This window comes from Hakea prostrata, chromosome 6, assembly GCF_041222555.1.
Source record: "Hakea prostrata isolate BN-2017 chromosome 6, UWA_Hpros_2, whole genome shotgun sequence".
Taxonomy (NCBI): Eukaryota; Viridiplantae; Streptophyta; class Magnoliopsida; order Proteales; family Proteaceae; genus Hakea; species Hakea prostrata.
The window spans coordinates 3,679,044-3,705,729 of NC_142605.1; the positions used below are offsets into that span (position 1 = coordinate 3,679,044).

Consider the following 26,686-nt stretch of genomic DNA (forward strand, 5'->3'; position numbering starts at 1 on the left):
ATCTTCACTATTCATCCTAGAAGTGTAAGGATGTATCAGGATATGAAGAGATATTTCTGGTGGTCTGGCATGAAGAATGATGTAGAAGACTTCATTGCTAAGTGTGGAACTTGTCAACGAGTGAAAGTTGTTCGACAACCTTCTTCTAGTCTTTTGCAACCTCTTCCCATGCCTCGTTGGAAGTGGGAGGACATTGCTATGGATTTTGTCACAAGTCTACCCGAACCAGCAAAGGGAATAACTCAGTGTGGGTGGTAGTGGACCGACTGACTAAATCGGCTCACTTCATTCTGATGAAGATCACCTATACTATGGACAAGTTGGCATGGCTGTATGTTGACAATGTGGTGAGACTGCATGGTGTACCTATTAGCATTGTGTAGAATGGAGATTCAAGGTTCACCTCTCGTTTTTGGAATAGTCTGCAGAAAGCCTTAGGTACTTAGTTGAATTTGAGTACTACTCATCATCTGCAAACCGATGGACAATCGGAAAGGACCATACAAATTTTGGAAGATATGCTTCGAGCGTGTGTCATTGATATGAGTGGTAACTAGGATGACCACCTAGCCTTGGTGGAATTTGCTTATAATAGCAGTTATCAATCTACGATAGGAATGGCCCCGTTTAAAGCTTTGTATGGAAAGACTTGTAGAACTCCTCTGTATTGGGATGAAGTTGGGGAAAGGCGTGTTCTTGGCCTTGATCTAATCAAAACCACAGGTACTATGGTGGATATGATTAGAGAAAGGATCAAAACTGCTCAATCTCAACGAAGTCTTATGCCAGATAAAAGAAGGTCAGATTTGGAATTTCAAGTTGGTGAGTGTGCGTTCTTGAAGGTTTCACCGATGAAGGGAGTCATGCGTTTCAATACTAAGGGGAAGCTCAACCCTAAGTATATTGGTCCCTTTGAGATTACTGAAAAGGTTGGACCAATAGCTTACATGTTGGCTCTACCCCTGTCTCTTACTAGTGTACATGATGTATTCCATGTATCTATGCTAAGGCAGTTCTTAGCAAGCGTAGAGCAGTCGCTCTAACATGAACCGAAATGTTTGAGTTCAGATTTGACGTATGATGAAGAACCGGCTGAAATTTTGGACCGGAAGGATAAACAACTGAGGAACCGGACTATAAATTTGGTGAAGATCAGATGGAAGAATCATTCATTTGAGGAAGCATCTTGGGAAAAAGAAGATGAGATGTGGACCAAGTACTCCCATCTTTTCAAACTTACAGGTACATTATAATTTCGGGGACAAAATTTCTTTTAAGGGGGGAGGGATGTAACAACCCCCATATTTCTAAACCGGAATCCGTATTGCAGGTCCGAGAACCTGGAGGTCTAGCCGGGTTAATTTTTGGAGTGTCCGAATAGAAGTCCATGATCCATATCCAGAACTCATGGATCTGGATTCTCTTGATGATGAACCTGCCTTACTTGGTCTCGATCAAGGCAAGTAGTGTCTGGAGATGTCCGGAATGAAGGTAAGACCTCTCCCATGTGTTGATTAGGGTTAGGTTGTGTTTGGGTTTCAACCCCTTGAGCAAAGCACCCTTGTATAGCAATATACTAGGGGGCGTTTGCTTGAGGCGGTTGATTGAACCAAGCGACCGCCTGGTCTTGGCTGCGGAGTTTTATCCTAATTTGCCCCCAGACCTCTATAAATAGCAACCCTCGCCCAGGTAACGAATATTATATTCAGGATTGCTGCTTTTTGTGGTTAGGAGGCAGTGGAGACACTCTAGAAGGTGAGCAGAACATGGACTAAGATCTGGAGATTTTCCTTTTCCTTATTTGGTGATTCTGGTTAAGGTAATTGGATCTTCTTTCACCCTTTCTCTTCCTTTAGCTTCTGATTGGTATTAACCCATTCCCATGTTATTAGTGGTAACCCAATTGGTTAGTTGTAGCTCTCTTTCCAATGTCCTTGATGGGATCCTGTCCGAAAACAAATCCCCGCATTTGTTTAAAGGATGGATCTAATCAAGGGGAGGATTTTGGGTGATAGATCTACGGTAATTTAAAGGTTTTGTTTAACCCCTTGGTTATAGACGTGTTAGGTTCAAAATTCGGATTGAGATCATCCCAAAACCGGATTGAAATCGGATGATCAAAAGCCTAAGTTTTGGATTTGAGAACTCTATTTTTGGGACGGTTACTAGTGGTGGTTGCTTGAGCCAAGCGACCGGCTGGGTCACAGTAAGTATGCGGCTTTTGGCTATTTGTCGATTTGACTCATTTGACTTATGTGATATTGTAACCATGTTTATATGTGTTCTTTGTTTCTACTGAAAGTCTTATAATTGTTTGTGGATTGCATTTTAAAGGAACTCTACTTATATATAGGTAAGGATATACATTCTTGTCTTTATGCAATGACTTGAACATGCTAGATCAGTGTCTTTCTTTACTATTCTTTAATTGTATATCTTGTTGTAACGGTATAAAGCATGTTGATCTTATTGTATACTTGCTGTTTGTAATGTTCTTGTATGTACTTTATCAATTATGATTGTGGTATGATGATGAATGGTGTATTGTGGTTCTGATGGAAAGGGTATTCCATTGGGATATCTTGGCTTGAGATATCAGAGGGTTGTGGTATGGGACACATGCTCATTGATGCCTCCAGCACTATCATAACTACTGGATGACATACCTAGGGAGAGTCTAGAGTTGCATGGGTAGGTACCCCACATACTACTACCCTCTAATAACCCGTGACGATGGTGAATTGAAGCTGGGATGACTGTGACGATGGTGACGTGACTATAATTCATCCTACAGCGGTAACCAGTCTGTGCAGAGATTCAATAGTCCACTGTTGTTCATGCAATGGTAGGGTTGGGCTCACTGAACGGTCTTCAGTAGCTCCATATCAATCAATGCGTGGATTCTAGTTGGGTTCACTCAATTCCTCTCTATGAGACCGTGAACCCCAAGAACTTTCCCGAGGATACTCCGAATGCACACTTTTTTGGATTAAGCCTCATCAGGAACTTTCTTAACACGCCAAAAACCTTCGCCAGATCGGAGATATGTCCAATCGTTGTAACCTCTTTACCAGCATGTCATCTACATAGGCCTCCATGTTTCGCCCAATCAAGTCTCTGAAAATCTTGTTCATCGTCCTTTGGTAAGTAGCTCCAGCATCTTTGAGCCCGAATGGCATGACCTTGTAATAGTAGCTTTCTCGATCAGTCATGAAAGCCGCGAACTTCTCATCCTCCTTGTGCATTAGAATCTAATTGTATCCCGAGTACGCATCCATCAAACTCAATGTCTCATAACCTGTCATTGCATCAATAAGGAGGTCCATTCGGGGTTAAGGGTAACAATCCTTCGGACATGCTTTGTTCAAATCAGTATAATCAATACCCATCTGCTATTTTCCATTCGCCTTTTTTACCATCACAACATCGGCCAACCATGTCGGGCACTCGATCAATTCAATGAATCCTAAACCCTTCAGTTTATCAACTTCATTTCGTAAGGCTTCGTGCTTCTCGATCGAGAAATTCTTCTTCTTTGACACTGTATGTTGGTAGCTCCCGTACAATCAAAAAATTCACCCTCATGGTGGCCTCCTTCAGGTATGTCTCGATGGTTAAATCTAATTGCGCCGCTCATTCTACTACCGTCAAGGACCCTGCAAAACCGTACAAATGTGTTGAGCTTGGTTCCATCAGGTCCTCCTCCATCTTCAATTTTTGGTAAGCTTCAAAGGATAGAAGATCCATAGAGGATTCAATATCCACTGACACTCAATGAAACTCCTGAAGACCTATTTCGACTTTGATCACGATCGTGTCATCATGGGGAGTATAAACTCCTCTTTCATCTTCCTTAGTAAATGTGATTGCTTCATGTGAGCTCAATCTCTTCCTTTTCTTGATCACTTCTCCTAATCCCACAAACTTAGATTTTGCCTTAAACTTTATAAGGGATTCGGGGCTCTGGTCCTCCAAATATCGTTAGGATCGGAGACCGGATTGCTCCAACTACCTCCTTCCCCTTCTTTGTATTGGAAGTTTTGGGTTTGCAATCTTTGTTGCCCGATCGTTCCCTTCTTTTTTCTCCTGTTGTTCTTCTCTCCCGATCATCTTCCCTTCGCTTCAAGTAGCTAGCAAGATGCCCTTGGGATATTAATATGTCAATATCTGCCTCCAAATGTTTGGAATCATCAATGTAATGCCCATAATCCCTGTGGAATCAGCAGTACTTGTTCATATTTCTTTCCTCGGGCTTGGACACCATCTTGGGTGACCATCTTAGTATGTCTCGATCCTTGATCTGCATCAAAATCTCTAACCGTTGAGCATTCAGGGGGGCGTGTATTCTGCTTGATCAAGCGAGCTTTGCCTCCAGTTGGATTGTCCCTTGCTTCCTCGATCATTTTGTTGTCCCTTCAATCCTTGCCCTTTCTCAAGAGCCTTCTCTTCCTTGTTGGCAACCTTCACTTCTCCTTGTCAGGTGTCAAGAATTTCTGTCACTTCTGCCTGCTTCTAACACCTCTGGACTAGTTTGGCGTATGTGGTCGGCATATCCTGTAACAGCAACTCCAAGAAGCGCCTATTGGAAATTCTTGTAAAAAGAGTTGTTTTTGATACCTGTTCATCAAGATTTTCAATCTCCATTGTTGCCTTTACTGAATCTCTACAAGTAATCCCGAATAGATTCATTATTTGCTTGCTTTATGGTGAGTAGAGTCTCCTCAGTCTTCTTTGTTTGTATACCACTTTGGAACCGACCGATGAACTTCCAGGCCAGTTCATCAAAGTTGGCTATTCCTCCCAATAACAGGTTCAAGAACCACTTATGTGCCGCTCCCATAAGCGAGGATTCGAACACTCTGCATAGGACTTCATCTAAATTCCCAACCACCGCCATTGTTTGATGATAATAACTCATATGGGCTACTAGGTCTCCACATCCATCAAATAGGGAGAAGGTCGGGAGCCTGAAATTGTGGGGGAATTCGTACCTGGTGATCGCATCCATGAACAGGGTCTCATAATGATCGAGTAGATGTCATCTGTCTTTTTTCCCTTCATAAGTTGTCCTAGCTTCTGATTTATATCAACTAGCTCTCGACCGACTTGAACAGCTCTAACATTGGGTGTTCGAATGCCTTCCTCGTCCAGCGTTAAGACATACTAGAAGGTGTCTGGATGCCTCTCTCGAGCCACGTAAGAATTCACGTACTGGCACATCTACATCACCCCTCCAAGAGAGTTCTCCAGTTCTTCGTACCCCTGATCGTTCTCCTTCGGCCTCTTCCCGCCTTAGATTTCTATCAAGAGTTTGTCGAAAATGGGATTTCCACCTAGAGGTGGTGGGCAAATCTGATTTTGATTTCTTTGAAGTGTGGATCTTGTATCTACCATGGTTTTCCCAATCGCTTCCCACAAACGGCGCCAAATGATATGTCTAAAAATTGCTTAACCCACGAATACCTGCAAAACAAACATCAGACATGGGCCGACTCAGTAGCTGGGAAGCCACCTCCGATGGTTAAGTCAATAGGAGCACCACCAAAGAGCTCTGGCAAGTTGCAGAGCTTAATTAAAAAATTCAATGGAGGAAAATGATTCAGATACCTTTTCTTTACCTTATCATTTGATTTAGAGGTTACCCCTTATTTTTGACCGTTGGACACTTCACAAGTCTCTTTTGTAGTCGTTCGATCGTAGGGTTTAATCTCCTTAATCTAGGTTAGTTGTGGTTTCTGTATGGGGCACAATTACCTATACGAGCTTGGCGGAATCATACTTCTTTCCATAACCATCAAGTTCCTTCATGCGCAAGGCATCTCTGGGTCATCCTTCGGATCTGGTCCTGACCGGGTCGTCAAACCGACCATGGTTCAACCTAGTTGGTTATGATTTTTAACTTATCAAAACCAATTGACGTTGAAGAAACAATGGATAGGCTATTGACTGGAGGTGAAATATCACCCAAACCCAAAGGCTAGCGGATTCATCTCAAATGCGATGAATTAAGCAAACAATTACTGTATGACTGGAAGCAGCCAAAGAACAACTATAGTGGGCTGTGAGAGCAATTCAAAATTTTGCAAACTTGGAATACTAAAGTTGTTTTACGCAACCCCTGAGTTAACCCCCTATACCAATGCTACCAACGAATTACCTAATTATCAATGAGAACCCAATTACTAACACTATTACTCAGTTATTTTTATTTATCCATTTCCAATATTACCCCAACATCCCAAGTCTAAAAATACTACCCATAAACCACATCTCCCAAACTTTGTTAAGATTTACCACTAGAAGAGGAAGAAGTCGCAGACGGTACAGGAAGATGAGGTAAAGGAAGATGAAGAAACAAGTGAGCGTAAGATTTTCAATCAAAACTATTCTTCTTTTTGAAAAGTTTAACTTGCTTACATCAATATTTAACAATAATTTCCTAATATTAAGGGGTGTCATTGATATATTTGCATACCAATAAGAGGTTTGATTAATAAATTAGATAACTCAGGGGGTAACACTAATTTTAAGGGGCAACTCCGGTGGTGGTGCTGAAAATTACCCTCTAGAGAATTCCTACATCTACAAGTGAAACGATTGTAGTATAGTGTCCATTTATTAAGAAATTACCAAGGAAAAGTAGACCACCAATCCAACAACTTGAGACTATAAAAGCTGTTGCATCTATTCACTAATGGTGAAAAATGAAGAAACAAATATATAAGAAATAACAAAGTTAAAGAGTTTCTACATTAAATAATCCCTAATTCAGAACATCTAGGGATGGTGACTGATGGTAAAATTCTCAGCCCTGTATCTACTATTGCTACTACTACAAATGTTGACTCCGGTTGATGCAACTAAAGCAGTTGGAAGACTACACAGACTAATCACCTATTCACACTTGATTGAACGATATATGTGGCGGACAAACACCAATGAGGCACGGAAACCAACAGTTCCAAGCATGAGGAAGAATCCATAACAAATGCAGGCCATGTAACCAAAGAAGAAGGATGTCTGCATGAAACCTGACATGTCCGATCTTCCATAGTAGTAATACAAACAGTAGCCAAAAATGAACACACCGGTGGAGCCTCCACAAAGAACAGACCTGCGTGGATGTCAGGATTTATTAGCTCACATAATTAAAATGATAACCGAAGCATTTCCAGAATTAGGGTTTCTTCATTAATATCAAAAATGGAAACCAAATTGAGACAGACTAAAAGACTTTAATATCAGCAAAACAAATAAAAAAACACGTTCTAGCTGCTGCTCCAGCTTCTTCATTGTTGTACCATCCATTTAAGTGAATGGATCAAACGAGCTAGGCTCAATTTGTAAGTATAACTTATAGTTTCAAAGCACCCTTCCTTTCCTTTGAAATTATAATTAAGAAAGTCAAGCACCTCAAAATTCTCCACCTAATGAGTTCCAAGAAAATATTACTTCCCTCTCTCCTACCTAAATGGAGAAACTGGAAGCCTTATAATCATCAAAGACAACATATGATGGAGCTGATCTTTAACAGAAATAAGAGTCATTAACACACCAATACATTGGACAGCTCAAAACTTTGGGTATGCATAAAATACATGTCAATTTGCACCCAAGCTACTTCTCCAGACAGTTCCAAGTTGAAAGCAGCACTCAGATCAGAGTAGTCTCCAAGCTTGCATCTTCCACACAAACGTGGATAATTCTGATAGCAAGAGGAGACAATAATGCCAAGAAGTTGAAAAGAATCTCAGCAGAATATTCTATTATCTGATATGTAAAGAAAATAATAGATATATCTCTCCTCCCCAATGAAATAACATACATCCCCATCTTATGGGAAGAAATGGCAACATCTAAGGAGCACAAGTACACTACGTTCCCAGATGGAAAAATAAATCCCATGTAAAGGGAAAATAAACATTCTCTGGTCGTGTGGTTGCTGCACCCAGCCACAGGAGTGTGAAATTATCACTACTTCACAAGAAATTAAAAAAATAAATGAATAATCCCATTCATATATGTGTGGTCCTTCATGCAATAGAGGATGCTGGAAAGTCAGAGGAGAGAATAGGGGGCCCTTTTTGTCCAGCCATTAAACCATCAATCCGCAAGTATTGATCCTCATCCCCAAGTGTTTCAAACCATAGCTAAATAAAACCTTCCCACAATCCCAATTCACCAGCAAAATCCACTGAAATCAACCCAGAGCCCCAATATACCATCCCCCATACTCAGGCCCCTTTGCTATAAAAGAAATCCATAAGAACCCTCACATCTACATCCCAATTTTATTCGAGTGTCAAATTTAAACAAGCTGCTGCTTTGGAAACCTACAACTACCTTCCAGAAGTTCATACAAACTATTTTTCATGAGTTCTGTCAAACCAAACGCAACTGCTATAACCTTATGATTTCTTCTTCCAATCCTAGTATGAGACTTCATTCAAACTTCAGACCCATAAACTCAGCCTATTTCCAGAAATTACTTACCCTTATGTCCTATATCTACAAGGAATCCTCTAGAATTCCAAATTTAACAATGTCATTTAATTGTAACTTCCAATAGATATTCTACTCCACATTAACTTGATAAAACTCCCACCATTAACCCTGACCTTGACTCTCAAGTGGACCCCATACCAGTTTCAGTCAACTTGAACGGGCTAATCCATATAATGTCATATTTAACTGGTGCCTGCTTGATCTCTTTCAATCTAGGGCTGCACCAGATGCTGTCGTTGTAGTAAACTCCAACCTTGACGTTGGAGCAAAAGGATGTCGTTTGTATATACGTTTGGTCTATGCCCTAGGTTTGCCCCTTCCCTTTAGTTTTATATTGTTAATATTCTGATTCTACTAGATCCATGTAGCTGACCCCATTTAGTTGGGATAAGGCTGGTGTTGTTGTAGAGTGCAACAGTGGACATGAAGTCTTAAGACTCTTAACTGACTCTTAAGTCATGTAAACAATTGAGACATCTATCCTCGAATACCATAAAAAAAATCAGAAGTGGCTGTAAACAACTGAGATATCTATCTTTGAATACCATAAAAAAATCATAAGTGGCTTTAAATTAACTGAATAGGTTTATGTGTATCTCAAACAAAGGAAAGTTACCTCCACCACCACTCATGATCCTCGACTGCAAGTTGAAAGTATGTCAATGCCACAGTAATGAAAGCTGTGACAATGATCAGAATGATGAAAACAATGAACAGGATGCTGTATATGGTGTATATCTTGTGGCCCCACACACTAGCAAATATGTAGTACAGCTCAATGTAGATAGCACTGAATGGGAGGAACCCTGCCATTGCCATCTGAGGGATTGCACTTCTATACCAAGGCAGTTGAGGGATCTCCCTGGGATACTTTGTGGTGCGACATGGAGCTTGGAATTCTGTTTTGCTGTTCTTACCAGCAATGCCACCCAATACAAGTAAAGGAGAAGTTACCAATGTCCATATCAGAAGAATAACCAAAATGGTACCAAATGGCAAAGCTGCAGTGGCGCTATATACAATGGCAACAGTGTTAAGAAAGCAGAATGTCAGGAAAAGAGGTCCACAGAACAAGCAGCCTGTTAACAACAAATTCCTCACCTGCAATTGAGAAGATGGTTGATAGAGGATGATTGGTTTACAAATCTAATATTCATGCAGAAAAGAATATCATTTACAATGTTGATCATACCCAGTTAGTTCCTTCCATTTGCAAATAGAATGATGTTGCAGTGTAGCCAGCAACTCCGGAAGTAAGAGCATATATGACAACCAAAGCAGTGAAAAGTGCTCCCCTGTTGTATGGATAGAACACCCCGACAAGTGCAAGGAGAAAAATGAACAACGCACTGCTCAACCACAATTGCCACCCACCATTAGGTAAGTTCATATATCACAACACACACAAAAGAAAATTTTATATTGACCATCCTTCACTACATGGACTCTGAGCTTTTTGCATGCAGCTATGTGATCATGAGTCAATATGTCATTATCTGCTATTGTAAAAATATGGTAGAAATAGAAAGAAAAGAAAAGAAAAGAAAAGAAGAAGAAAAGAAAGAAAGAAAGAAGAAAGAAAGAAAAGAAAAGAAAGAGAGAAAAAAAGAAGGGATGTGTCCATTTGATTTTCAAATTTCCAACTAAAGAAATCTTAAATTTTTGTACGTGTGAGTAGATGGAGTAATTTGATGGCCAAGACCAAGCAACAAAACACATTCAGACAAAAGACATTAAGGAGATGGTACAGAGAAAGAAAATTCGGATATTACACGGAGAAATTGCTATCTCGTTTAATTTCCTTTATGCCCAAAGGTGTCATTGGGCTATTTAGATAAGAAGTACCCTTTCCTGGGAATTACAAAAGGAACATATATACTGGAATGGTAGAAAGAGCAATCTCATGCATGAGGCTCCCATCATTACAAGGTCAAGGGGCAAACATACTCCGCCTCACCCCCTGGGTTGGATCTGCAACAAGTAGGCTGCAATAATGTAACTTAACCATAGAGCCAAGGCTCACCCATATATATGGCATGTTAAAAAAAATTTCATAAATTCCAAAGGCCAATTGGGTAGTAAAGTAACAACAATTTTCATTTTGAGAATTCTATCCACTTTGGTCAGCTAAGCTATAAAAGGTTAAACGGGGTATTAAAGACCCTAGGCCTTATAAAGGGATTTACAAAGACACTATTGAGTGATTTACATATTTTCCTCACAGTTGTGGCAAGTTTATTATTTCACTGTTGAATCTTTAAGGGATTCAGCTTTTGTCAATGTGACACAGCACACCTTTATCAACTGAGAGCACAACTTACAGAAATGCTGATAGGGAAACATATATCCGCAAGGACAACTTACCCTAACACCCACATCCGTAGGGATACTACTATTTGACTCATAGACGGAACATAAGCAATGTAGAAAAGACCATGTTCAATTTTCTCTTTCACAAAATCACGATCAATCTCCACTTATTTAGTGCAATCGACCATGTTCAATTTTCTCTTTCACAAAATCACAATCAATCTGCACCTATTTAGTGCAATCATGATAATAGGATTTTGAGCTATGCTGAATATGAACTTGCTGTCCCAAGTATAAAAGAATAGGTGTATCTCACACTAATACCAAGATCTTGAAGTAACCATAAAACTTCACAGGTTCCAGGACAATAAATTGAAATTCAACTTCAGCATTGGACCCAGCTAACACCGTTTGCATCATACTTATGCATCTAATGAGGTTAGCACCAATATAGCCAATACAGGTACAGCTTCCTAAAATAGATCATTGATTGTTTGGAGACCCAGCCCAATCAGCATTTCCATAGGAGTTAACGTGAATATGTTTGTGCAGAAAGATCAAAATTCCTTTCCCTAGAGCCCTTCGAATACCTCAACACCCAATACACAGCAACAAGAGGTGAAGAACAAGGTTTGTGCACATACTGACTGACCAAACTGATAGAAAAGGCAATATCTGGTCTAGCAGTGGATAAGTATGTAAATCTTCTACTAACTGCTAGTAACTGTCTTTGTCGATTGGTTCGCCGATGAGAAACAGGTTCAACTGTAATTTTAGCACGTTCTAAACCCATCATTGTTTCCGTTAGCAGATCAAAAGCATCCTACCACTGAGAAAGTGAAAAAGCATGAGCAGAGTAGGCTAGTTTGATCCCTCCAGATGTAACTTCCAAATCGAGGGCAAGTCTTCAGGATATCCAACTGAATCTTGCTGTACTTTAAATTCAGAACAGAAAATTTCAGATCTAGGTTCAGGGCTTCTAGGGTTTTGGGAATTTGGGGCAGCAAAGGAATTAGGGTTGAATCTAGGGTTTGGTTGGTCCCATTGGGCTGAAACCTAAGCGTTAGGTCACTAAGGTTAGGGGAATAAGGTTCCTAGTGTTTGGGACAGATCTAACGGTTAGATTGCTATCTATTTGACTTTTAAATTTGGGTCTCTATAGGTCTGAAATTCCAGAAAAATAGAAAAGAGGGTGATATGGGAATTAGAGTTACAGTTTTAGGGTCTTGGGGATGAATACGGCATAGGGCTTCTTCTAGGGCTCGAGTGATAGGAAAGGGAGGGGGTGAAGAGTTCCTCAGGAATTGGGATGTGGAAGAGGGTAGGGGTAACCCAGGATTAGGATTTAGGGAAGACTAGGCTGCCACAAGTTAGGGAGGGGGTAAGAAAGAGGGCTGCGATGGGTTGGGAGAGAAGAAGGGCAGGGACAGGGGTGGGGTGTTTGGTTACTCGTTTGGGGGGGGGGGGGGGGGGAGAGACAGATTGAAAATTTGCAGAAAAATCTGAAAAACAAAGTAGCTGCAGGTTTCCTCCCTTGGAAACCCACAACCCCACTCAATAACTTCCTTCAATCGAATTCTATTAATCATTAAAACTGCTTTCTTTACAAGAAATGGGTTATACTTATAGCCTTACATGAAGGATTCATACTAGGACTCAACATTAGAAAGCAAATCAAACTAGGAATCCTACTTGGACTCAAATTTGGAAATCAAACAAACAAGGACTCTGGGCTAAATAGAAGTGCAAACACATAAGGACTTTCAATTTAAGAAAGAATCCCTTTTAAGATAGGGCTCCAAACTAGCAACCCGAACAATGAGGGACTTCTACTTTACTTGGGACTCCCACTCTACTAATGAGTCTCACATATCTCATCGTAGGATGATTCAGGTTACAAAACGAGAGTAGGACTAGAGTCCTTGTAGAAATTAGAAACTAAGGGAATCCCTATCTTATTGGGACTCCTGACTTGAATAAGACTCTTTAACAACTTGACCAAAAATAAAACCCAACTTCAAAACAAAATTAGAACTAGCGTCTCAATAAAATTTGGACTACTACTAGAGAATTCCAGTCTAATTAGGACTCCTAGCTACAATAGGGCCCTTTCATAGCTTAAAAATCAAGAACCAAATTCAAAAATAAAAGTAGACCTGAAATCCTAACAGGACTTCGAATCAAACTAGGCCAGATTGGTTTGACTAGGGGACCCAAAATGACCAAATACCCCCTACCTAGGTTTGGCTTTTCTTGGTTTGGCCCTTCTGGTTACATCACGCCCACCCAAAAAAATTATCTCAATTTTCGCATACATTTTATATCAAATTCAGTTCCCGAAAAGGTCTCAGGGAAAATATTCTGTAGCACTGCCCCTTCTAGTGACAATGTCATCAACATATAACAATTAAGATGGTGATGTAAGCATCTATCTTCTTTATAAACAAACCATGATAAATATTAAAGCATTCGTAGCGAATAGAGACCATGGCTTTATGAAACCAATCGAAGCATGCCCTAGGAGACTACTTCAATCCTTATGTTGTGATGTGGACTTTTTAGAGATATTTGGGTTGAGGGCTTGAGGCTACTTGTAATTTCTTTACTTCAGTTATTATAAGTAAAACATGGGTGTGCTCTCTGAAGACACAGGTCATTATTTTCCCTATACTCTCTCGTTTTTCACTTCCTACATAGTATCAAAGCGGGAACTACTCTCCAGACTCTTACGGTCTCAGTTTAAACCTATCTTACGGTCTCAGTTTAAACCTAACCATAGTTGTCAAGGCATCCCCTAGGCGCCCATTGGCATCCTGGCAGGTTCCTAGCCATAAGGCAGTATTCAACCTTCAAAAGGCGGTTGCCTTACTAAGTTACTATATACACACACACATGTGTGTGTGTGTGTGTGTGATTCCATTTACTAAATTCTAGTTTGTACATACATAAACTGGAATGTACATCAGCTAAATGGGGGCCAAATAGATTGGGAACTCAAGGTTGCAAAACACGATTGGTTTTTTTATGACTCATAAGGGGTACAAACCTGAAGTGAAGCCTCAAGCTTCCTATCGCAGCGGCAGTGCAGCACCGGCAGCAAGCTCCTACAAGACTTCTTCTCAGGTGATGTTAGTATCAGCCGACCAGGGATATTTTCTTTTAAGTTTTTTGTCAACATGAATCGTGCAAGACTTCTTTTTTTCTTCTGCAACTCCTCCAACAGCAACAACCCAAGTCTCCAAACATCTATTTCATATTTTCACATAGTTCAATTATATTTGTAGTGGCTAATTATTTTAATTCCTCCCCAATCAGACATTCATAAGTATGCATCATAAATGACAAACAAAAATTTTACAACTTTTTTTTCTGCAAACTCCTCCTTTGACAGTGATGACTTCCTTTCTTGTGTCTACTCCGATGACTTCAATCACTTCACTAATTAGATGTATGCATCAGATGATAAAACTATTTTCTAATTCTGTTTATATCAAAAAATCCTTCTCTTTTTCATATATGTATGCAGTTCACATCAGAAAATCCTTCTCAGTCAGCTTATTTTGCTTTCCTCTGGTAAGTCTCTCTCTCTCTCTCTCTCATCAACCAACATTTGGCCATCAAAGTATCATGGAAACTTCTCCAGAAGGCGATTCTTAATCTCCAACAAGTCTGTTTAATTTCAGGCTTCAGCCAAGGCCACTAATCCTATCTCATGTTCTTCTCCAAGTCTGTATGAAAAACAGCCTATTTTTTCCTTTAATTTACATAGTACTATAACAAAAACAACAACAACAATAAGCCTTGTCCCAACTAAATGGGGTCAGCTACATGGATTCTTGCCCTCAATTCTTTTCGAGGTCATGCTAGATACACGGCCAAAGCTATAAATATCCTTTCTCACCACTTCTACTAAGGTTATCTTAGGTCTACCCCTAGCTCTTCTAGTTCCTTCAATATAGATTATATCACTTCTCCGTACAGGGGCATTTATAGGTCTCCATTGAACGTGGATGTGCCACCTCAAACGACTTTCTCGAAGCGTATTACTTATGGGAGCAACTTCCAGACCAACTCTAATATGATCATTTCTTATCTTATCCATCCTAGTTTTGCCACTCATCCATCTTAGCATCCTCATTTCTGCTACACTGAGTTTATCTATATGATTCTTTTTAACAGCCCAATACTTTGCACCGTACATCATAGCTGGTCGAACAACGGTCCTATAAAATTTTCCTTTAAGCTTTAATGGAATACGCCGATCACATAAGACCCCGGACGCACCTCTCCACTTCATCCACCCTATTTTAATTATTTGGGAAACCTCATCCTCTAAATCACCTCATTTACTTATGATTGAACCTAGGTACCTAAAACAATCACTCTGAGGAATCTCTTTATCGTCAAGTATCACCACCTCATCATTTGCCCGATTATGACTAATGTTACAAACTAGATATTCTACCTTCGATCTACTAAATTTAAATCCTTTTGATTCCAAAGCCACTCTCCATGATTCTAATTTGGTATTAATCCCCACTTGGGTCTCATCAATCAACACAATATCATCTGCAAAAAGCATACACCAAGCAACCTCATCTTGAATGTCTTTGGTTAATTCATCCATTAACAGTGCAAATAGATATGGGCTTAAAGTTGACCCTTGATGTAGCCCAACTGTTATCAAGAATTCATTACTTTGTCCCCCCACTGTTCTAACACTAGTCACCGAACCATCATACATATCCTTAACTATATCTACATATTTACTTGCAACACTTCTTTTCTCTAGTACTTGCCAAATTAACGCTCTAGGGACTTTATCATAAGCTTTTTCTAGGTCAATAAATACCATATGAAGGTCTTTCCTACATTCTATATACCTTTCCATAAGTTTCCTAATTAGGTAAATAGCCTCCATTGTAAATCTTCCCAGCAAAAACCCAAATTGGTTCTCCGTAACTGTAGTTAAGCGTCTAATTACTTATAATTTACATAGTACTATATTACTTATAATTTATCTAGGACCTAGTGAATTACTCTATGTGGTTTTTGGTCTATTAGATGATTTGAGATAGCCTAATGTTAGTTTTCTTATTATATAAGATATGATATATTTGTGATAAACAATAGTGTACAGGATATACACTTAAAATGTCACTTAAAATGCCTTAACAGCCTCAAAAGCGCCTAGGACGACCCCTCACCGCCTAAGCCCTCCAACTGGCCTATACCGCCTTGCATTCCCTTGACACCATGACAATTATGAACCTAAGACCTAGCTATCACCAGCTCTCCCCTCTCCATCTTACTCTTTAACCCTCTGACACCTCTCTTCATCTCCAACCCTTGTGATGTAACCCAGATCCAATGCTAAAGGGTAATTTGGTACTTTTCCTAGACTTAGGGTTTGCCCAGGAAATTCCAGCAAAAGAGGTAAAGGTTTAGTGTCTCTAGGGTGGTTAGGGCCCGCTGAGAGTGAAAACCAGATCTGAATTCTACTGTAAATATAATTTCACATTTTGAAAATTTCAAATTCAACAATCAAACTAGGGTTTGGATGGATTCGGCTAGGGTGAAAGAAAACTATTCCTTGTTGGTTCTGCTGAAAAGAACTGACCTATGTTGCTGGTTTTCAACTAGAGTGAGGTCCAATTGATCAGACTAACAAAATCAGATTTCTGGAATTTTAATTTTCTGCAGAATTCCAAGGTTTAAGATGAGTGCGGTTTTTCTAACTAAGGGAAACAGGACAGAATTGTAGAAAATAATGGTAGCACTGGAACCTAGGGTTTCCTGTGATCCAATTGGGGGTGAATGGGGCTGGAGAGGGGCTGGGAATTGGGGATTCCTAATGGGACAAGGTTGCTGTATCGCTGGGAAGAAGGAGGAAAGGGGAGCACTACAAATGCTAGTGGGGGGGGGGGGGGTTAGGGTTTACCGGAATTGAAGGGGAAGGGGAAGGGGTTATTTGTGATGGGGTGAGGATCTGTTCCTAGGTCAAACAAGAGGGAAGGGGGCTGGGGATGCTACAGTTGATGGGGGAGGGCTTCTAGGGTTTGGTGCAAGAGAGGGGAAGGGTGGGAAGGCTGCTGTACTTACTTGGAGATTGGGAATGCTTGCTGGAATGGTTGCTTGGATGCTTGATGATCTCTTGAGAGCTGCTGAATTGAAGAAGATAGTGAAAAACTTGAAAGTTTTTTAATAATGAAAAACTAGAAAGTTTTCTAATTAACTAGGGCCTACCCACACAGGAGACCCTAATCCTCAAACATCAATTCATTAATTCATCCAAGGCTGACTGTTACATTTATCAACTAGGCTATTTATGGAATTTTATCAAGGTCCATTTCTCACAAAGAAATGGACTATCCATTACCCTCTAGATGAAGGACACATGTCCATCAATCACATCCAATGGTTGAGGTAAGATTTCGAAGATAGAAAAAATTTTATTTTAATTTAATATAAACCTTTCGATGTGATTGAGGGACATGTGTCCTTCATCCAGAGGGAAATGGATGGTCCATTTCTTCGTTAGAAATGGACCTAATAAAATTCCGACTATTTATAGCCTTAAACAAAAGACTCTTGACTCAAACTGGGATATCCTTACTGTTATAATCCCATTACATCTTGGACTGGATGCTTAAGAATAAAAGATAACTTCAAAACAAACTCCTAATAGATAGGTTCCCCTTTGGAAAAGGAAACTTATCTAAAACTAGCATGGGACTCTTCAAAGCAACTTTAAGTCAAACTAGACTACTCCAAACATAACCGAAAACAACACAAACTGCAAAACTAAAATACTAGAAAGTTCTAAAATTAACTTCAGAACTAAAATAAGGGCTAAAATGCTCAGAATACTCCTCTAAAGAGGTTCGGCCAGCTTAGGGTGGCTTCTTGGCACCATCCTTGGGGCCCCAATTGAGCTTTCAGCCAGGAGATCCTTGTGTTCACGTCACCTTGTTTCTTCTTTTTCCTTCCATAAAGCCTTCGCAGACCACCAAGGGTCTTCCCTCCCTCACCAAGCTCACAAATCTCAACAAAATATAATATGCGATGCCCTTTCAAGAAAAGTTGCTTTCTAGTAGGATTCTGATCATGTTTGCCACTTGGATTGACTTTTTACCATATCTGTTTACCCTATCGATCCTTTGTTAGTGCCATTCTGATGGTTTTTTTAAATCTCCCAAGCCATATTTTCTCGAGTTACACACTTTTTCACCCAAAAACCATTAATGATGAAAGCAATATTGTCTCTAGTTCTATTGAAGGAATGATTACAATCACCACAATGGCTTCACCAAATTCCTCATTGCTATGTCAGATTGGATGGGAGCAACACTGTCGTGTTCTTGCTCTTGTTTTCTTTTGATTTCTACCAATATTCTTACTGGCTATTATATGGGCACCATTATAAAGCCTACTAAGGCAGGTGCTCACTTGGAGACGTGGCTATCTGATGATAAATTGTTGGCTTATTGGTCAACTCCATGCAGCCCTAGCTTTGTCAGGGGCTCTCTTATTTTGGAAATAGTCGAGAAGATCTAGCAGGCTACACAAAAAAACTTATTCTACAGTTTGAAACTGGAAATGCAGCCTAGGTTTTTGCTCTATGCAAGCACGTTCACACCACCACTCAAGGTGTACTCTCCTTATGACAATACAACTCTCACTTGTGTACCTTATGGCAAGAGCTTGATTCTACAAGAGCTTCCAGCCAACATGCACTTCTAGTGGGTGAGGATGAGAACCAGGTATGTGATTTCTTAGCTGGTCTAGATGTAGAGTATGACCAAGTTTGATGCCAAAGTCCTCAGTGGTGACCCTCTCCCCTCTCTGGAGCATTCTTATGCCTTTATTCATCTTGAGGATAGGGAATAAACAACCATGTTTCAGCCACTTTTACCTAACTGATAAGGCATCCACACAACCTAGAAGCTCCTAATCGAAAGACAGCACAAGGACACTCAAGCCAGGGAATGGAGGACAGCCAACCAGATTGCAACAAGTCTTCTTTTTCTGCAGCATTGCTTCCAAGAAGACCTGTTTTCTAAATTTCTTTTACTTACGTACTTGTTTACCCTATTTTTAATCCTTCTCCTTTATGTAACCAGCCACAACTACTCCAAGAGAGGTTGAAAGAAAGCCTAGGGCAGCAGCCCTTTTCCTGTGGCACCTCCTAGGAGGTCAAGCTTCACTAAGGGCAAATTGGTCATTTTGCCCCCTAATTTGGAGTCATAATGAGGCTAGTTAAGTGTTGGACAACTTTGGGAGTCCATATCTACTTTTGTTTGTTATTAGTTGAAAGTCCTTCTTTCTCAAGTTATGATAGAGTCCCTATCAAAATAGGAGTCCTTTTACCTATTAGCTAAGTTTAATTAGGACTCTTTGCTTGTTGAGTCGCAGTAGGTTTTCCTTATTTTAGTCTACAAATTCAAGGTCTAGGCTTGTAAAAAACGAAGTTATTGATGATTAATAAAATTCAGAAGAGAGGTTCGCAGCCAAGAAAGTGTAATGTAAGTCATGTAGTGTTTCCAAGTCTGAGGAAACCCTGCAGCACCTTGTGATGTAAATTAGACCCAAGACCACCCAAAGAGAGCCCATGGGATTTACCAGTACCCTACAGCCCTACCAGAAACCCAGCCAAGTTCATCCAAGCATATGGGTATTTTGGTAATTTTGTTATTTTTTATTTGATTCCACTTAGGGTTTGGTTGGGTCCAATTTGTTCGTGGGACCCTAGATCAACATTTGCCTTTTAACTTGAGTCCAAAATTTGTTAAGTTATTGAACTTGTGAAGGCAGGATTCCTAAGTTGTGACAGAGTCCTCTAGTTTGTTCTACTTGCAAGAATCCCATATCTACTCTTAGAATTCAATTTGGACCCTTTCTAGAGTGAGATGTGAAGTTTCTTGTGTGAATAAGAGTCTTTAGTTAAGTAGGAGTTTCAGTTTGAGTTGTGTTACAAGTTCAAGTCCCAGTTTGATTTCTTTTTTGAGTTCCTTCTAATTCAAATATACTAATAAATAACTGGTTGCGAGTAGTACAAATTGTACTACATACACGCGTAGAATCATCAGCATACATGAATTGTTTGATAGAATGGTTACATATACAACAAGTCAATAAAATACAATAACCAACTAGATTACGTGATGGCTCATTCAAGGCATGAACAAAACAAAAATAATAAAAAAAAGAAATTTGAAACTGTTGGGTATGGCTCATGCTTTACATTCTGCTGCTGATAGACGCGAGAGTGTGGCTTAAGAGGTGTTTGAAGGCAAAGGAGGAGCAAAAGTGCTGATTGAAGGCAAAGGAGTTAGTGGAAATATGTGAAAATGGGGTAGAAATAACCAAATAAAAGAGAAATCAGCAAATATAAGTCAAATCCTAAGCTGTGAAACCAGCGCAGAAAGATCGAAACCTGCGAAATAGAGGATTTGTATGGAATGATCAACCAAAACTGGTCAAAACCTTACTGGTCTTTGGTCAAAATTTTCGGAATGCTGAAACGAAATATCTGAAGTTTCGTATCAATTTTGAAAAATGCAGATATTTTAGTTAGAATTTATTCCATGTTTTATGCTACTTGAAATTTAAATAAGTTCCTATGTTAAATCAAATAACCCTCGTTCTCTCAATTAACATTAATAGTCTTAAGGTTCTATATTATTGTAAATGATTTTATAGTTACTGTTGTATTTCTGTAATAAAAATAAATAAAAAGTTCCCTATGAATGTGACTTAATACACTCCTCTAAAGAAAAAACATCATAATCTATTTCTACATCTAAATTGTCATGAAAAACTGAGTAGTAATATAAGCATCTTCACGGGTATGCTTACAGTGCTAGGAGCTGTGTTCCTGAGCCAAGGACAGCTGAGAATAGAGATTTGTATTTTGGAAATCGAAAGACATCTCCATGAATATACTTCCATCCGGTCTCCTCTTGGTCATCCAGCGACTCTTCATCATGAGAATATCTTTTGGCAAGAAAAAACAAATAAATAAATCAACTACGAGACAAATGGGATAGTCCTACCTAAGGGGAACTTAGAAAGCCAAATGAAGAATGAAACTGTAGAATGTCTGCATTCTTACTTGATGAAGTCATTCTTGAGAACACGCATAAGAATAGTAGCAAGAAAACCAGTAAGCAGGAGGACAGTCACACAAGAATTTATAATTGAGAACCAATGAATTTCCAAGTGTTGTGGCATTGATGATGATTTGGAGTACTTCTCCATCCTCTTCTCGAAAGGAATATCAGTTTCTTTCCACTCAACTGAATAGGAGAACTCCACCTCAACTTCTTTATCTTCTGTGATGTCCACTGCTAAGTTCGGGTCAGTCTGAACATTAATCTCAATGACACGGTCCCCGTTATAAAGAACCTCAAAGTGGATGTGCTTAAAGAGCAAGTACTTGTACTCGCTTGGATCCATCCTGTTATCCTTTTCAACTTTTCCCAAAAAACCCCAGAAAGGCAGGTCATCGTAATACATTTGAAAGTAGTAGTCTTTCAGCACAGCAGTCCTCAGCTGTGCGACTTCTTCTTTTGACAACTTTTTATGGCAGAGGGTTTCCGACTGTTTGTCTACCCGAAAATTCAATTCATAAGGTGAGTCCACCAAGCGATCACCATTTAATACTTCTCCTAGATCTTCTCTTTTATCCTTCACATTGTCTAAGGTTATTGAACACCCAAAAAAAATCAAACCAGTGGAATACACACATAAATGCAAATTCGACATTATTCTCAACATATAAATTATTCATGGTTAAGTGCAAACCTGGCGCGCAGAATGGCAGGTCATAGAACCGATAAGTCTCACTGCAAAAGTAAATAGTGAATCCAAAACAAAGACTATGAGCAAAACCAGAGATAATATTAATATTAAATGACTAAAAGAATGTTCTTCAAAGAGAACACCAAACCGTCAACAAGCAACGTATTCTAAAATTTTAACAAACACAGAAATGCAACGCACTAATCCTAATAAATAAAGGAAATAAGCTCACCATAGACTAACGTTCTTCTGGAACTGAAAAGTAAACTCAAATTCACACACCTGGGATTGTGAAAAGGACCCACTTTGTTTGCATACAAAGGTACGAGGTCTCTCTCCTTGTACCTGTGATCTGCACCATCTGCTTCGACTTTCAAACCAGAAGCCAGTAAAAGAACAACAAGAATAGCTCCCCTCATTTCCATCATCAAGCCAATACCTTCCCTTCCCGATAGTGATTTTACTTTTCTTGTTCTTCAGAAGGTAATCAAAGGAGAAACAGAATAAATACTCCAACAAAGAATGAATTTTGAAAGAAAAAAAGAAAAAAAAAACAAATTAACCCTAAATAACAGAAAGATCGAAAAATGCGGGTAGCAGATCTGTGTGCTGTTATTACAAGAAATTCTTCAACGTATTTTGACACTTACATGCTGAGACCATTACAAAATCAACAAAGAAAAAAATTAAACTGAAACGAAAAGGAATGTGAGCCTTACTTGCTTTCAAACATTTATTTTCGAAAAGGAATGCTGGTTGCTTTCAAAACTTCATTTTTTAGGGAAGGATTTGATTTTGCTGATATGAGAGGACAAAAGAATAATGATAGATCTGTCAAGCAAAGATCTTCCGTTTGAAGCATGAACTTGAAAGAGAGACCCCAGAAGAAACGATCTTGAGGGGACTTAGGAATTGACGCAAGTCCCAGCGCATTGCACAATCTTAACGGAGCGTTTAAACCGGGTATCGGCCCTCCGTGAGACAAATATGCCATGTTTCGGGTGTATCGGCCATAATAGGCCAAATTGCTGAGTCAGCAAATGTTTTGGTATGAGATGACGTATGTGACCGTAAAGGATTGTATTATCCTCACACCCCTTCAATACATATTTAGGAGGAGGATCTTAGTATTAATAATGTAAACCACAAATGGGTTTCCCTATTGAATGTGTGGTGGATGAGATGTGAAGTGTTATCTTGAACGCACGTTGGTAGAGTACTTCAACTCATATTTCATTTTTCATTTCAAAAAGTAGATTTTTGATCTCAGCAGTCTTGACTCCAACTCTACATAATATTATTTTTCATTCAATTTAATATTCTTTGTCGATGTGCTTCTCACATAGTGGTGGTAGCCTCCGATATAGAGGCACTAAGTCTTTATATTATCACCTTGAATCTCAACTTAAAATGTTCTTTGTTAACCCTCAACTAGAAATCTGGAGTTGTTTACATAACAAAAATATATTTTCTCAAGTTTTTCCTTCATTAGTGAGCGAGTGTTTCCTCTATTAGCAACTGATGATTCTCAAGATACAAGTTGTGAATTCCCACCTAACTCTAATCCGAAAATTCATAGTGTAGATCTGAAGACCCAAAGTAAAGGAAGAAGACAGTTGTGGGCCATCCATATTTAAACCTATTAGGTCTGACCCAGAACCCACGGCAATTGATGATGGAGTTTCTTCTATAGAAACCCCTTTTTATTTGAGAAGAAGTTGCAGCTTGATGGTGAAGAGCTTGGTTGATGGACTTGAGCCCTAGCTTGGTACTCTTTGGAAGGTCTTACAATGCTAGATAAGACCCTCTTTTATGTTAGAAAAGAACCCAGTGGAGTTTGTGTCACGCCCTCCCAGCCGGTACCCTATCTGGCATACCCGAGAGTGTGATCCACAGCCCGAAGATCAGGTATCGAGTGATCAACCTCCCACATAAACAATAACATAATCATGAACAACCATAACAAGAGTGCGGAAGATAAATCATAGATCCAATAATGAAAGAATGAATCATAAACGAAACGGAATAATAGATATAATCAGAGTGTCAAACAGATAAGTAAAGTGAAGCAAAAATCCCACTTTACATCCAGCGGAAAAGTAGCTCGAAAGAATAAACTAGAAAAAAACTAATCCCAGTAGCAAGTACATTGGGTAACTAAATTATTCTCCACTTTGTAGACGACATCCTTGTAGGTGTAGATCTCATAAATAGCACAAGGACGCTTCCACTCAATGGTCGGACTAAGCATCGTACGGAGCATAACCACCCGTGGGATCTTCAGAGTAATTGTGGTAACCGCAATCACCTTCCTGGAGATATGTCTCTTCGCCTTGCGCTTCCTCATAGGGACCGTCATAGTATTCCGTACAGCAGGGATAGTCTAACAACATTGTACAATAAAGGAATGAGTTTCAAAGAAACTCGGTAAGGCGATTGAAATCCATAATAACATAAATGGCGAATTCCGTAACAAACATAAATGCAATATGATATGAGACAAACAATGAATGAATGTTTCTAACTCTATGTATGCTGGTCTCTATTGGCAGACATGCTTTAAGTCATAGCACCGTACTTCTTTAGGAAAGTCCACTCACATCCTCAACCATTTAAGATATCTTGGATTCTCTCACGGATCATTTCACCGGTCTTGAGCAGCCGATTGGTAATGGGTCCTTCATCCCTCAGGACAAACCTTGGCGGGGGTTAAGTCAACACACTCTCTCACAACCATTTGGTATAAGTATCTTGGCGCATGTCGGGGTAATACCTAGCCAAATGCAAGTCTTCTACTTGGTTACATCAAGTCGATCCAGATATACTTCCATTCCTCGTCCCCGACGATCCTTTCCGGTATCCTTCACACTAGAGTCGGCCGTATCCTATGGCACCGACCAACTCGGACTACGGACTCATCAACCCTATTGGTTATCCACATATGGTAAACGGAAGCTCTCACGTCCTTTCACGGGTTGGTTACCGGTCTTAAGCGCCCGTGAGCCCAAGTCTAACCATATGCAACCCTACCAATAAATGGCCCCCACAATGTGATTCCTGTCCTCTCACGGGTTGGTTACCGGTCTTGAGCGCCCATGAATCCCCATTGCTACCACGGGTCGTTCGGTCTCAATACCCCTCCGATTAGGGTCCGACATAACAGGACATCCTAGCCAAACACTACTAGACAATCCTATATATGTCATCCAACGGTTTAGGAAGGTGTCCAGAGGGCATCTCCGGAAACATCCCATAATATTCCCGTAGTAGTCCAAGGACAGAAATGTCAAAAGGACACCTCTCCTTTCCAAACCATACGTAAGCATACACATGCATCAATTCATATCATCACATATATGGTAACTCCATATATGGAAAGAAATCAATATTTACAATCATTTGTATAACATTGGTAAGTAAATCATACATGAATCAATTCAATATGAATAAGTAATGCTACTGTAATCAAGGTTATGCAACAGTAGAATATCATTGTAAGAATCTAATTTAGGAAACATATTAATGATATTCAAATATAGAAACTAGATTCATGCTATCTATGTAATTAAGGAAATAACCATCCTTACCTTTTATAACTCGCAAAAGGATCCTAAGAATTCAAGTAAGATCTTGGCAAACTTGAGAAGAAGGTCCTAAACAAGTATATACAACATATTAGGAAAGATCCCTAACAGAAAATATAGCAAAACATCCGAAACAGACCAATTCTGGAGTTGCTGTACTCATTGGTCGAGTGGATTGGTCGAGTGGTCCAGTCGACCAATCAGTCGACCAATGCAGACAGTAGCTTAGAAAATCAGAGTTTTGAGATATGAAACCCGAATTTGGTGGTTCAAAAGGGTACTAATCAAGGGGTAGACTACATCAGTAGTATTCTAGCATATAGGGGACCTCAAAACACTAATCAAATCAAGGTATCAAGATCCAAATTAGGAAACAAAAAGTTACCATAAATAAATCAAACATGGATCTTGATGAATTTTGAAATAGAAAACAAGGACAAGAACAATAGGAGGATGGATCATTGCTTTCGGTAATGAAAACATGAAAACATGCATAGGTCTTCACGGAATAAGGCTTAGAAGCATAAATCTAAATAAGGAAATAAAACCTACCATATATGTACTATCATGCATCATGAAGAACACATAGTAAGGTAGAAGAGAACAACTAGAATTCTATGGCTTATGGATCATAGAAAGAAAAACACAACCATTAACCACTAACATGATCAATGAAAGAAGATCCAAAGAGATCGGAATTCAGATTAGGAAATTAACAGAGATTAAATCATGGTTTGATCATGAATCCTTCAAAAGCTTGCAATGATCATGGTTAAGATCATTGTTCTAGCCTTAAATCCTTAGGATGATCATGAGAACATGTTCAGGGGATGTTTGCAACAGAGGATGCAGCATCTCTTCTAATGTCTCAACTCAAAAAGGAAAGAAAAACAAAGATGTAGGAGAAGAAGAGAGAGTAGACATACCTTTTGATGCAAAAAGAAGAGTTCCGACGAAGATCCGCCAAGAAAACTCCAAGGATGCAAGAGAGATGACTTGCAGAGGTCTTTGGTTCGTTCCAGAGGGTTTGGAGGCAGCAAATACGAAGTGGACTCGAGGTTAGACTTAAATAGAGCAAGAATCAACCTAATTGCCAAAGACAGCACCCATTGGTCGAGTGGATTGGTCGATCGGCCGCAACGACCAATCAATCGACCAATGCAAGCATAAAGAAGGCCAAAACGAGGGAATTGAAGGCCCGGATCAAATCCAAACCTAAAGGGGTTTTGCACACAAGTCAAGTGACTTACCTAGTAGGTAGAAATGCCTTCAAACCAAGATAGAGATCACTCCAAGTCCATCAACTAATTAGATCTTCATCAGGATTCTGTTTCCATAAATAGAACCTCATCATCAACCTTCATGGATTCAAAGCCGGACACCAAGTCCTCTACCGGGGGATGGCCCAAAGCCGACTTCTTACTTTACTTCGGTCATCGGACCTACAAATAACTAGGTTTCCGGGTCAAGGTTAGGGCTGGGTT

At 39.6% G+C, this 26,686-nt stretch overlaps 1 protein-coding gene across 1 annotated transcript; it reads right to left on the reverse strand.

Annotated features, from left to right (window-relative positions):
* Nucleotides 1–6,583: 6,583 nt before the first annotated feature.
* On the reverse strand, nucleotides 6,584–22,555 carry LOC149012124 (transmembrane 9 superfamily member 2-like). The gene is made up of 8 exons (XM_089158293.1): nucleotides 22,338–22,555; nucleotides 21,901–22,092; nucleotides 21,622–21,662; nucleotides 20,930–21,515; nucleotides 20,674–20,811; nucleotides 9,698–9,854; nucleotides 9,122–9,606; nucleotides 6,584–7,114 (listed from the first exon to the last, which is right to left on the reverse strand). Exons 1-8 carry the CDS (start codon nucleotides 22,349–22,351, stop codon nucleotides 6,895–6,897), a joined length of 1,833 nt encoding a protein of 610 aa, XP_089014419.1. The 5' UTR covers nucleotides 22,352–22,555; the 3' UTR covers nucleotides 6,584–6,894.
* Nucleotides 22,556–26,686: the final 4,131 nt, after the last annotated feature.

Coding starts and splice junctions, on each gene's coding strand:
- LOC149012124 (XM_089158293.1), bottom strand. Junction 21,516..21,621: donor CCTGCCATTCTGCGCGCCAG/GTTTGCACTTAA, acceptor CAATAACCTTAG/ACAATGTGAAGGATAAAAGA. Junction 20,812..20,929: donor CTCAAGAATGACTTCATCAA/GTAAGAATGCAG, acceptor TCTTGCCAAAAG/ATATTCTCATGATGAAGAGT.